This window comes from Tripterygium wilfordii, chromosome 7 (assembly GCF_013401445.1).
Source record: "Tripterygium wilfordii isolate XIE 37 chromosome 7, ASM1340144v1, whole genome shotgun sequence".
NCBI lineage: Eukaryota > Viridiplantae > Streptophyta > Magnoliopsida > Celastrales > Celastraceae > Tripterygium > Tripterygium wilfordii.
The window spans coordinates 6,766,489-6,779,855 of record NC_052238.1 but is presented as its reverse complement, the minus strand read 5'-3'; the positions used below and the strand labels follow the sequence as shown (position 1 = coordinate 6,779,855).

Genomic DNA, 13,367 nt, shown 5'->3' with positions numbered 1-13,367 from the left:
TTTAACAGAATATACCTAATAACGTAAATTGTAGTCTAAATCTTTCTTACTGTTGGTGCTAAGCAGCAATCAGAGCTCACCTTCTGATTGATCAATGGCCACCGGCCATTGACAACCTTCACCTTCCTTTGCCTCTCATATCCTTCTCTCTCGCACACAATCCCCCCAAAACGCACCACCACCATGATACCTCTCATTCTCCTCTCGCTCCTCCTTCTCCCTCCTCCGTCTCTCTCCGAAGTCACCATCTCCGTCTCCCCCAAAACGCTCGCCAAATCGGGGGACACAATCCAGATCCAATGGTCTGGTGTCGAGTCACCTTCCAAGCTCGACTGGCTCGGCCTCTACTCCCCTCCTGACTCACGCCACGACAACTTCATTGGCTACAAGTTCCTCTCCTCGTCACCGTCATGGAAATCCGGGTCGGGCTCCATATCAATGCCCCTCATCAACCTCCGCTCCAATTACTCCTTACGGATCTTCCGCTGGACGGAGTCCGAGGTCAATCCCAATCGCCACGATCACGACCAAAATCCCCTTCCTGGTACGGCACATTTGTTGGCCAAGTCGGAGGAGGTTGGTTTCTTCGGGTCGGATGATCGGGTGGAACAGATTCATCTGGCGTACACGGATAATGAAGAGGAGATGCGGGTGATGTTCGTGACCGGAGATAGAGAGGAGAGGTACGTCAGGTATGGGTTAGAGGACGGAGCGTTTGTTCACGTGGCGGCTACGCGCGTGGATAGGTATGAGAGAGAGCACATGTGTGATAGACCGGCGAATGAGAGTACTGGGTGGAGAGATCCCGGATGGATCCATGATGCAGTCATGAAGGATTTGAAGAAAGGAGTCAGATACTATTATCAGGTAATCAAAATTTATGTTCTTTTTTAAAGATATAAATTTTTATGGTTTGCTTAATTGTTATTTATCCATGATAAGTAAAGCCTTCAATTTTAGTTTTTCTATTTTCTGAATTTAAAGATCATTGATTATATATATATATATATATATATATATATATATATATATATATATATATATGTTTGTATGTATGTATTCTTTTACCAGTAGAGTTGAATTATTTGGTCCAATTCTTTGGATTTTTTGATGGTTGAGTTGTGTGGAACTTTAGGGATAGGATAAAGAACAACCTTTATCTGATATGATTCTATTCATTTTCTGGTTTCTTTTAATGTATGTAATTCGTAACTTGGGATTCTTGGTTCATATAGCAAAGGAATTGTTATATTCTTTTTACTGATACTTGATTTGTGGAGTGGTTTTGGGCTGATTTACTCTGATAAGTTGTTTCAATATTATCTCAAAGTAGCTTTTGCATTATCAATAAGGAGCTAGATTGTAGTGATTTTCATGAGAGCACTTTCGCGGAGGCACATTGTCACAATAGCTTTCTTGTTGTAGAATGATTCAGGATAGTTCTCAAAATAGGCACATTAATTCACACATCCGGCAGAGACTTGAGATTATAGTATTATACTGCTCTGATAGAATGTATGCTAGATTACTTATAGGCAATAAGGTTACTGATGCAGTTGTCCTCACACACTATAATTTTGGATTAGCAATCAAAGCATCATGCGCCAAGTGTTTGTTCTCAAAAAGTCTCTTCCTCCCTCTGAGAAAGAACTTTGTCTTTTTATGGGAGGTCTGACTAAGAACTTTGTTTTTTTTTTTCCTTCTTTTTTTTCCCATGGAAGGTGGGGAGTGACTCCAAAGGTTGGAGCGAAACTCATAGCTTCATGTCAAGAAATGAAGACCTGGATGAAACAGTAGCATTTCTGTTTGGAGACATGGGAACTGCAACGCCTTACTCAACCTTTATTCGCACTCAAGATGAAAGCATATCAACAATAAAGTGGATCCTCCGCGACATAAAAGCTCTTGGTGATCGGCCTGCTTTTGTGTCACATATTGGAGACATCAGCTATGCTAGAGGTTATGCATGGGTGTGGGACAACTTTTTTGCTCAAATTGAATCTGTTGCTTCCAAAGTTCCATACCATGTATGCATTGGTAATCATGAATATGATTGGCCCTTACAGCCATGGAGACCTGATTGGTCCTATTCAATTTATGGAACTGATGGAGGTGGCGAATGTGGAGTGCCCTATAGCCTTCGATTTAACATGCCTGGGAACTCCTCTGAACCATCTGGAAATCATGCCCCTGCAACTAGAAACCTTTACTATTCATTTAATGTGGGGATAGTCCATTTTGTGTACATGTCAACTGAGACAAATTTTCTTCCTGGGAGTAGACAGTATGAATTTATCAAGCATGACCTGGAATCTGTTAATAGGAGCAAAACCCCTTTTGTGGTAGTCCAAGGGCACAGGCCAATGTACACAACCAGCCACGAAAATAGGGATGCCCCATTTAGGGAGAAAATGCTAGAGCACCTGGAACCATTATTTGTGAAGAATAATGTGACCCTTGCGTTGTGGGGTCATGTCCATAGATATGAGAGGTTTTGTCCAATAAATAACTTCACCTGTGGAAGCTTGGGACTGAGTGGAGAGGATTGGAAGGCATTTCCAGTTCATGTTGTTATTGGGATGGCAGGACAAGACTGGCAACCAATCTGGGAACCTAGACCTGACCACCAGGATCTCCCCATCTTTCCACAGCCTGAGCGGTCTTTGTACCGTGGAGGTGAGTTTGGATACACCAGATTGTTCGCCACAAAGGAAAAGCTTACCCTCTCTTATGTGGGAAACCATGACGGGGAGGTGCATGATATGGTTGAGATTCTTGCATCGGGCCAAGTTCTCAGTGGTGGTGGTGATGTTTCTTTAGGCAGTGTAGAGGGGGTGGAATCTTCATTCTCATGGTATGTGAAAGGAGCAAGTGTGCTGTTGCTTGGGGCTTTTATGGGCTATATTCTTGGGTTCATTTCGCATACCAGAAAACAAAATACCTCGACAAACAGTTGGACTCCTGTAAAAAGTGAGGATATATGAAATGTGGAACATTCAGTTTACCGGAGAGGTCAGAGATGCACTGCCGTTTCAAAGCTTCATTGTTGCTTGGAGAATGAAGCATAACAGATGGTTGTCTCCACTCTAAGGTCTCCTATTTTTGGAGATGTTAGGAATCTAGCATACAAAAACGCTTGTCATGTTCACCGGTGTTACTCATTGCCATTGTACATATGTAAGTTTTTCTATGTTAGATGTCAACTACAGGCTACAGGCAATGACTTGTTTAATGTTGTTTATGCAACATTGAACAGTCATTGGCATGTTAAATTAAGATGTACAATGTATCTAGCTTTACGTTTACTTAAATGCAATGGGTGTACAAGATCTTTGTATTTTCCTCTTTTTTTTTTCATATTTTTGTTATTACTTTTTATCTGTTATGTGGTGAAATACTGAAATGAGAGGAGCACTGAGGAGTTATCAGCAAGCGCGATCCTGCAGTATCGTAACTATAAAATGTTCTGTCACTGGGGGAATTGGTTCCTGGAATTTTTCCTTCTGCTCTATAGTCTTGATTTGTTAGAGCTTTTTAGCACTGTAGTCCCTCCAAAAGTTTTCAAGTTCTTCAATCGTCGCAGGCGCAATTTATTTGTTGATAGAAGTTTTAACAGCAAACAAGTAGGTCACAATTTATCATTGCTTGATGCATCTTGATTTTTTCATGTCTCCTGTACATATGATTCAATGATGATTGAAAGTTGTAAAAGTAGTCCAATCAACGAAAAGACAAGCAATGGATGTAGGAACTCCGTGTTGTTACCCATTTCAACCTTTTGATGTCTAAAGGGCAAGCTTGTATGGTATCATTCTTTGTCACAAAAAAAATCAGCTTTCCGTACACTTTGGCACAAGCTACTGAAACTTTAAGCAATTGGAGCTCCCCCAATCCCATATCCTCCTTATACTTGGCACAATTAGCTCTTCTCTTCTATACATCAGCATAGTGATATCATGTCTAAATCAATGTACAACAGAATCATTCGACAAAGTTTAACTTGTCAAGAAAAAAACTCTTCTAGTGAATGTCTACAACTTGAAAATAAATTTACATAAACTGTAATTCACAAGGAAAGCAATGTTGATACATGAGCTGAAAAAACAAAGCAAGGAAACTCTGTGATATATATGGATATGATGTTTGTTGTCTCACTTCCCAAGCAAATGTCGTGCTCGTTGATTGGCACCTTTCACTCGAGAGTTCAGTTCATCCACATCATCAGATAGATGGTCCAGAGCTTTATTTTGCCTGCATTGGAACACATACAACAATCATCAAGAGCAAAACTCTATGAGATTGTGAAACAAGATAAGAATTGTCACAGCAAGGAATCTCAAAGTATTGCGCATATCGTTTTGATGATGAAGTTATTTTGTATGAACTGATAGCAAATGTTCGTTTTCTTTAACATGTCTGAGAAACTATTTTTAACTGACCTGTCGAGCTCACTTCCCATATCGGCAGCCATACCCTTTAAGTCACCCAAGATATTACTTAGATCTGAAAGTGCATCATCTTGTTTGGTCTTCTCTACCTGGTTTTGGCAGAAGCACAGAAATAGATTCAGAAATTACTTAATAAGACTCTAAATAGAACCTGAGATTAACTAACAAAATCATGATATTGAACTTGAATTGAATGACCATACAACAAATTAAATTAAAAATTGGATTTCTGGTTATGGATGGATCTCTAGGAATCATTTCCTATACTAAGCAAGTAAATGAAAAAGTAGAATGTTAAAAATATAAGACTTTGGAGGAACGGCAATACTAAATTTTGATTGAGTTGCCAGTACAAACCTTGACTTTCTGCAGGGCATTTGCTGGTTCAGGAGTCGGTGTTCTAGGAGCTGAAGGCGCTTTACCTTTAGGGACTAAACCCAACTTTTTCCGCTGCTCTTTGTGGTTCTCACTTTTCTTGGATGGATTATCTGCCAGGATGAGTATGTAAATAATTAGAACACAAACTCAGTGAACAGGTCAAGTCACATGAATATGGTGAGAGGATGAAACAAGCCATTCATAGCTTTGAAACAAAAACCTGCTGTGATCACAGGGCCCGCGATGTCTTTGGTCTTCTTTGGCTTCCATGTCTTAGAGAACATGCCTCCAAGATTATTTAAAAGCTTTTCACCCTGATATTTCCATTATGAAATTGCCATAAGCATCACCCATCAATAAAAATATTCTTTGGAGAAATTAAAAAGAATTAAATAGTAGGAAGTGCAAACATAGTAACTACAATCAGGTATCGGACATAAAACAATTACTGAACTCCAAATTTTCATTTCATAGAGCCAAAGGGCTAGTAAGAAGTGCCCTCGCCGGTCTCACGTTGTGCTCAAATCGTGATGATATGGCACAAATCATGAATTGCAAACAAAAGTATTTGGTGGACAACATTTCTAAGATGAAAAATTGAACACAGAATTCACACAATGTTATTCTTGGCTTTGTGCTTTGTTCGAAGAAAGCACTTATATAAGCATATTTTAGCTGCCCCGAATTACCTCATTATTCATTGACAGAAGTTTGTTTCTGTATCTTATTGTTTTCAAGACAACAAAGTTATTGATCATAAGCAGGTACATCATGCGATAATTTGGAACTGTTTTGCATTAACCAGCGAAAGTTGAATGCAAATAAGCTAGTTCTTGAGGAGCCCCTCTAGCCCCAAATTCTTGTCCGTAGGAAATAAGGTAGCACACTGCTGGAGAGAGAGAGAAAAAAATTTACTGAAAAACTCACCTTACTCAAATCCTTGTCCATATCAACACACATGTTGTGAGTCCTCGTTATTTGATCACCCTGGTTATGCAGCATGTCAAGGGTCTTTGTAGCATCCTCTCTGATATTTTCAGCAATCCTAAGGCAATTATTCACACTTTTTGTAGTCTCCTCAGACTTGTATACGGCGTAATTTTCCAGTTCTTGCACACTTTGGTTCTCTAGTCCTCCAGAATCACGGAAATCATTCTTGTACAAGGATGATGAAGAGGAAGTCCCCTTCCCCCCATAATTATCATCCAAAGGGCTGGCGGGGATCATGAGCACAGGCTCGGAAGCAGTTCGCCTTGCAGGCCTAAGGGTTTGCTTGTCATGCTCAGAGTCCGAATTAAAAGGATTAGAATTGGAAGAACCAGGTGGGTCTAGTGAACTTTGCTTGGTAATCTTATTATCTCCAGGTGATTTCCAAAATCCAAACATCCTAGATTGAGGAAATGATGTGTGTCAACTTTCTTGCTGTTGATCAGTGGAAAATTGAAGCAAGAAGATAGTAAAACAACAACCTCTGGAATGACGACAGAGATTCATTCAGAAATCAGTCATATATACACAATGCTAAATTAATGACATGTTCTTCGCATTGCCAGGCAAGGATATCCAATGCTGATAAAAAGGGCTTTTAGGAATATAATATTAATCAAAATCTCAACTTGGGATGTATGATACACTGGAAAGACTCAATTAACATATATTTATGTTGAATTACAAAAAAAATAAAATTAAAAATTAACCATGAAATTGAAATCCTACTCGAAATGCCGACATAAATAAATCAACTAGGTTTGGTTTTCTTGGGTCAAACTTACTTTCTCAGGAAAACTAACAAACAGAAGAAGTGCAAATAGATACAGACCAAGAACAAATTACATTAGCAAAGCATCCAATCAAGACAATGTGAAGGAAGCAGCGGACCAAGATTGCAGAGCAAATACAACGAAAAGGAAAAGATTATATCAAACATTATGAAAAATTATCAAATCCAACAAAATGCGGGTCCAATCAGGACCCAAATAGTCTAAAAAATGAAAAAAAGAAAGAAATGTACACCTGAAGTTCCTGAAAGAAAGTTTGCCGGAAACTTGGATTTTGGTCAATCTTGTGAGGAGTCTTAGAACCAAAAGTAAGGGGATGGTTTTGTTGATAAATTTAATATCAATGGAAAGTTTTGAAATGGAAGGGGAAGAAGAAAGAAGAGAGAATTATAATTCTATTTTTTAAAACAAAAATCAAACAAAATGGGAGGAGCCGCGAAAATAAAGAGATCCCCTCAAACGTGGGTGGCTATGATGCGGTTTCCCTTTCGTAGCCGTTGGATCTCTTCAACGAATCTTGACCATTGATCACTAATACAATAGGGAACTTGCTCATGTTATGCAGGCGGAAACTACAACTACGATTAAACCAATCGAGAAAAAACACTTAAATCCACCAGACATGAAAAAAACACTCTCAAAATTTTGATTAATTTCTTCAGAGGAAAAGATGATGAACCTTAGAGGTGGCCACAATCCTAATGAAATGAAAAACATAAAACGCAAAATTATGAAATGTCCCTAAAGCCCTAAAGGCCCATTTGAGACTCTAAATAGTGGAATTTGACAAAAATAGGGTGAGACTAGTGGCATATCAACTAGTCATGACTCCCTAAAGCCCTAAAGGCCCATTTGAGACTCTAAATAGAGGAATTTGACAAAAATAGGGTGAGAGTAGTGGCATATCAACTAGTCATGACTCCCTAAAGCCCTAAAGGCCCATTTGAGACTCTAAATAGAGGAATTTGACAAAAATAGGGTGAGACTAGTGGCATATCAACTAGTCATGACAACCACGTTGAAACAAGTCTCCCAACAAAGTTTTACGTAATTCTGACAACATGACTTTTTTATCCTACTAATTGGTTTGCTTGTTAATAAGTTGTCACTAGTCCTACATCAGTCCCTCCCACTTCAAAAAGAGATCGTCCTCTAGCAAACTTCAAGGAAACGCGCAACTTCATTGGAGTAGTACTCATACATATTAGACACATTGAAGGCGTTAGACACACCCATGTGTGCTGACAAGTCCACCACATAGGCATTACAGAAGTGATAGGAATCCCAGTAAAAGCATCCCAAGCATCTTAGTCATCCTAATAATGGATGTGTCACTCTCTGGTTCAATCACCAGGTTTTGTGAGCCCCTACACTTATATCAATCAAGAGATAAGATCCACTACTGGGATGTTTTTTACTGCGATCCCTAATATTTTTGTAAACATTATCATTCATTTTCTTCAAGATCTTAAAAGGTCCATACTTCTTAGGCTTTAGTTTGTTGGACGGGCTAACTGGGAAACACTCCTTACCTAAGAACACCATGATCAGATCTTCCTTCTTAAACAACCTCACCCAATGTGCTTATCAACAGCAATTTTATACCTGAAATTTTTCGCGTCTAGTTTCTTCTTACCTTCAGCTTGGATGGATTTTGCTTGGTCTGCAAGGTTGCCTACAACGACACTGACTCTAGGAGTAGTTGGCAGTCACACCGTCAACTGTATGATGAGGAAACTACATGTATACTGAGGCAAAAAAGAGACTTATCAGTAACACTATGAACAACACTATTGTATGTGAATTCTGGTTGAGTAAGGGCATGATCCCACTACTTTATTCTATTATCACAAATACTACGAATTAAATTGCCCAAAGTTCGATTTACCATTTTTGTCTGCCCATCCGTTTGAGGATGTGCAGTGCTGCTGAAATTAAGAGATGTATCAAACCGCTTCCACAGAGTAAGTAAAAAATGACTAAACTTAGAATAGAGAGCTAAGGTAATAGTCAATGGAGCCCTATGCAGCCGCCCAATTTCTTCAGAAAATAAATGGGAAATGTGAGATGCGCATCAGATGTCTTGCGACATGACAAAATTTTCCCATCTTTGAAAATATGTCAACCACAACAAATTTGGGACTGGCAAAGGCATTACAACCCAATATTCTGAGAGCGTCCCTTCACAGTCTAACTGACAAATCACTTATGCACAAAATTCTCAATATCCCTCGACAATTAAAGGCCAATAGTACCTCTCTCCCATACTAGCCTATGTTTTGTCTCTACCCAAGTGGCCACTAAGACCTCCATCATGCAAGTCTTTGATTGGTTTCTCACATAAAGACATTACGAGAATGCAAACCAAATGCAAAGTCTATTATCAAAGAATAAGTAACCCTCACCAAGAGGTCATGAGTTCGAATGGGGAGGTGAGATATTATCGTGAAATAAATACTATGCAGGGCAAGCCCATGCTTGACTTAATGCACAATACCTTAAGCAGGGGCGGATCTATCCACAACCAAAGGTGGGCGACCGCCCCACCTTAAAAAAAATTAGTTGTGTAATAGATATATTTTTTAAAAAAATAAAATTACTAGAAGACTTTGCCTCTCCTTAAATATTGAGGAAAAAAAATAAACAGTAGCCTCTTTTGTAATGTGCATGGACCAAGTTTAATAACTAATAACAAGCCTAAGTTCCCAACAATAGTCTCCCAAAACTCTAGTAGCCCACAATTAACGCCTATGTATAGCATCCCATAAATAAGTTTTAATAACTTAGTATAGGCCCAACTCTTAGCAGCCCACAAAGAAACTAACTAATAACACTAGTATTGATTTTACCTGTGGCAACTGCAACTGTAGGGAGGGCATTTTCATCTATGAAGATCCATGAAAACTGTGAAGCAGCAATTGTGAAATCGAATCGGGGATGAATGGCTCAATGATTGTCTGGTTACATATATTGAGAAAGAAGTGTTTGATCAAATTTCGAATGAGGTCATTATGCAATATTATCAAAACCTCAGAATTCGGAATAAACAATTATAAACATTCTATCAAATTTATGGATATGATTTTTACTTTTATCTTAATAATAATATTATTATAGTGATATATGTACAACTTAAAAAAAATTTATGGAGGCATTGTTCCTGGAACCCCACACTAAATTTCACCCCCTATGTCCAATGATGGATCCACCCCTGACCTTCAGTGGGGAAAATAGTCCCCACACTAACCCTAACTAGTTTGTTCAATTGGTATGGTGTTTAATTAATGTCTAAAATATCCACGAGTACCACAACAAATTCATAAGACATGATAGCTTGGACACATGATGTAATATTGACATATATATATATACACACACACATACACATACATACATGATTAAATAGTACTTTTAGAAAATCATTGCATAATCAAATTAATTAGAAAATTATAGGAGCAAATTAAAGGGGTCCACCCTGTAGACTGAAGATGAAACCGCAACCAAATGAAGTCATCTTTTCAATTTCTTTGTGATCCTGTTTGGCTTTTCCTTTTATGTTTCTTTGTGCTCAATTCCCATAACAAGATGACATTGTGGTAGTTATCTATCATTTTAGTATGTAACTTAGTGTTTAACTTCATATATATTTTGCACGAATGGAATCAAATAATTGAACAATCACAATTATGAATAACAGAATTGTCAAGAATTTTGTATCATCTTCTGTATCAAATAATATAAATGATAATGAAGAATCTTATAAAAATATTAAAAATTGGATTCGACAAAAAAGAGCCACATTGTCGAGGTAATGCAACCGTTCTTCATCGAAAGATTACCTAACTTCCATTTTAGTCACAAAATATTCAAACAGTGCAATTTTATAATTAAAAGTTGAAATTTGTTCCAATATAATAATTCGGTAGATTTTGGATTTCGGTTAATCAATGCGCTTTCGTATTACCCATATACTTAGACGAAACCCTAAGTTCTCACAAAAAAAAAATAGAAAAAATTCTCACCATCTCTTCCTCTCTCGGTCATCATCGTCATTTCGTATCTTCACCATTGTCTTCGATCATCCGTACTCATCAACGTCGCATATAAATAAAGGGTTTTGCTAGTTTTGAGTGACACGTGGGTCTATCTGATCGCATACACATGTGCTTGTTGTTAGTCAACTGGCGAATTATGGACGGATGGGATCAGATTAGTTCTTTTGAATAATTTAGAGGGTTTGACAATACATAAATCTAAAAATAGACAATTAGTTGGAAGTGGAGTTCAGACTTAAGAAAAGATACTGATGATATTAAGGGTCTGTTTGGTATCACTTTCGTTTTTTGTTTCTTGTTTTAGTTTTCAAAAAATAGAAAATAAAAACAAAAAATATTGTTTGTTTGTATTTTCTATTTTGGTTTTTATGAAAACCAAAATAGGTTTTCAAAATTTTTGAAAATAAGAAAAAGAGGTTTTTAAAAGTTTTGGAAACAGAACTAGTTACATTTATTATAGATTACACTTAAGATTGCAAATTGCATAGAGATACGAAGACAATAATCAAATATACTTTGGGTTATTGTTTTATTTCTTATCCTTTTTTTTTCTTTCTGTTGATGTTTTTAATGGTGAAACACAGTAAAAGTTGCAGTTATAAAAAATATAGTAGTGTGGATATATTCAATTATTATGAAAATAAAAGCATAAACACACTCTTTTTTTTTTTTTTTCAGTTTTATGCTTTTAGCTTTTGTTTTCAGTTTTAAGTGTTCAACCAAACAAGTTTCAATTTTATGTTTTCATTTTATGTTTTGTGTTTTATGTTTTTGTTTTTTATTTTTGTTTTCAAAATTTTTGAAAGTGATACCAAACACAACCTAAAATTACCTCCACTAAGAACGTGTCACATGTCGTAACATATGACACCAGAAGAAGATGAACACTAGAAGGCGAGCATTCCAATAAGGCGAGGATGAGAACTCCTTGAGGAGCTACCCTTGCTTTAAGACCGAGCACCATGCTTGGCGTCCTATATATCACCTAAATAACTCATTTGAAGACCAAGAGTCCATAAGAGAACAGAATCGAGATAGGATTCACCCTCCTACGATCTCAATGGAGATCAAGGAGAGGAGATCCACTCCTACAATAACTAAAACTCTTCTCACTCATATAAAAGGGACCCCACCATAGCTCAATGATTCCAACCCTTTGTATTACAACATAGTTAATAGAAATTTGAGAGAGGATGATATAATATTGGTCTGAAAGTTGGAGTTATTTATCAAAAATACCAACTAGTAGAAATTATTTTGTTGGGCTTGAGTTGGTTGGATTGGATTTTGTGTAACATTTTTTGAATTCAATGAAATTTGAATGATTGAAGCGAAACAACGTTTTAACCAAAACTAGGCGTCGTGGCCTCCAGCCCCACCATCTTTTTGTTAAATTCCATCGTTTAAAGCCTCAAACGGGTCATTTTCTGTTTTAAGGGCATTGTCGTAATTTTATGTTTTTGTGTTTTTATCATATTAGGGGTGTTTTTCATCATATTAGGGTTGTAGCCATCCCTAATGGTCATTATCTTCTACTTTTATGAAATATATCAAAACTCTAAAGAGTTTTCTCTCAATTTCTAGTGGATTCCAGTGTATCATTTTAATCAAACATTGATTTGATTCCTTTGTTGTTCTGCCTGCATCAGAGGAGTTCTGAACACCGAGCACTCTCCTTTTTTACTCCAACCACACACTCGGAGTCACCATAGCTTACGTGTTTCCTTGTGTAGATCACCCTTCGGCACAACAATGATCTTCCTGACCTTGGTCCTGGCTGCTGTGACCTTCTCAAAACCAAATAAAGTTTTGAACGTCATCAAATACAAAGTTAGGTAAATGGAAATTGTCCTATGTTGACTCATAATGCGGACCACTCAATTTGTGTTGTTTTTGTAAAACAAATGAGATTCAAAGCAGTGGATTCCAATTATCATTTTACTTTTCAACATTCTCAAAAAATTGTTCATATTTAAGTACGCAATTTAAATCCACATAGAAGAATTGATATATGTGTGTATATGAGGGTGACAGCCAGCAAGTATCTCCGTTAGGACTTGGGACAACCGGACAAGCAGTAAAATTTACGAAAGGTCCCACGTACAGCTTACAAGCAGTGGCTCTTGAAGTTGTTAAAAGGCAAATTCATTTCTTGATTGCAACCGTTGGATTGATCTTATTAATGGCCCAACTGATGATATTCTATTCAATATTCATCATAGTCATGATTTAGAAGATTCCATAAGGTGACCATGCATCTCTCTCTATATATATATGTATATATGTGTGCGTGGGCCTCTTTTTCCAAGTATAATACATGCATGTGTGCATAATGACTATGATCGTATATACACACACTCCTGCATGTTTAATCATCGAACCTAATAGACGTGAAGATTTTGCTACATGTGTTGTTTGATGAGCCACTTGCCTTTAAGATATATATGCTGCAATATACAAAACAAATTATCATTTCTTCTTTGATAAAATCATAACCAATAGATTAATTTTATGCTAATCTAGGGACTACTATAATACTAATTCGTTGAGATGACGTGCATTTTGGCCAGATTTTTTTTTTTTTAAATACCACAAAGAATTACGCTTGTGACAGGAATCGAATATTGGACACACATATGCCTAGCCCAAACGATTGCCAATCGAGCCAACCCTTGTTGGTTGCATTTTGGCCAGATTTTGAATAGAAA

The 13,367-nt window shown here is 37.3% G+C and overlaps 2 protein-coding genes across 2 annotated transcripts; one reads left to right on the top strand and one right to left on the bottom strand.

Annotated features, from left to right (window-relative positions):
• Nucleotides 1-35: 35 nt before the first annotated feature.
• On the top strand, nucleotides 36-3,337 carry LOC120002206 (probable inactive purple acid phosphatase 2). The gene is made up of 2 exons (XM_038850848.1): nucleotides 36-867; nucleotides 1,722-3,337. Exons 1-2 carry the CDS (start codon nucleotides 184-186, stop codon nucleotides 2,982-2,984), a joined length of 1,947 nt encoding a protein of 648 aa, XP_038706776.1. The 5' UTR covers nucleotides 36-183; the 3' UTR covers nucleotides 2,985-3,337.
• A 767-nt stretch (nucleotides 3,338-4,104) lies between these two features.
• On the bottom strand, nucleotides 4,105-6,895 carry LOC120003102 (putative SNAP25 homologous protein SNAP30). The gene is made up of 6 exons (XM_038852013.1): nucleotides 6,840-6,895; nucleotides 5,754-6,213; nucleotides 5,047-5,140; nucleotides 4,806-4,936; nucleotides 4,440-4,537; nucleotides 4,105-4,251 (listed from the first exon to the last, which is right to left on the bottom strand). Exons 2-6 carry the CDS (start codon nucleotides 6,210-6,212, stop codon nucleotides 4,152-4,154), a joined length of 882 nt encoding a protein of 293 aa, XP_038707941.1. The 5' UTR covers nucleotide 6,213; nucleotides 6,840-6,895; the 3' UTR covers nucleotides 4,105-4,151.
• Nucleotides 6,896-13,367: the final 6,472 nt, after the last annotated feature.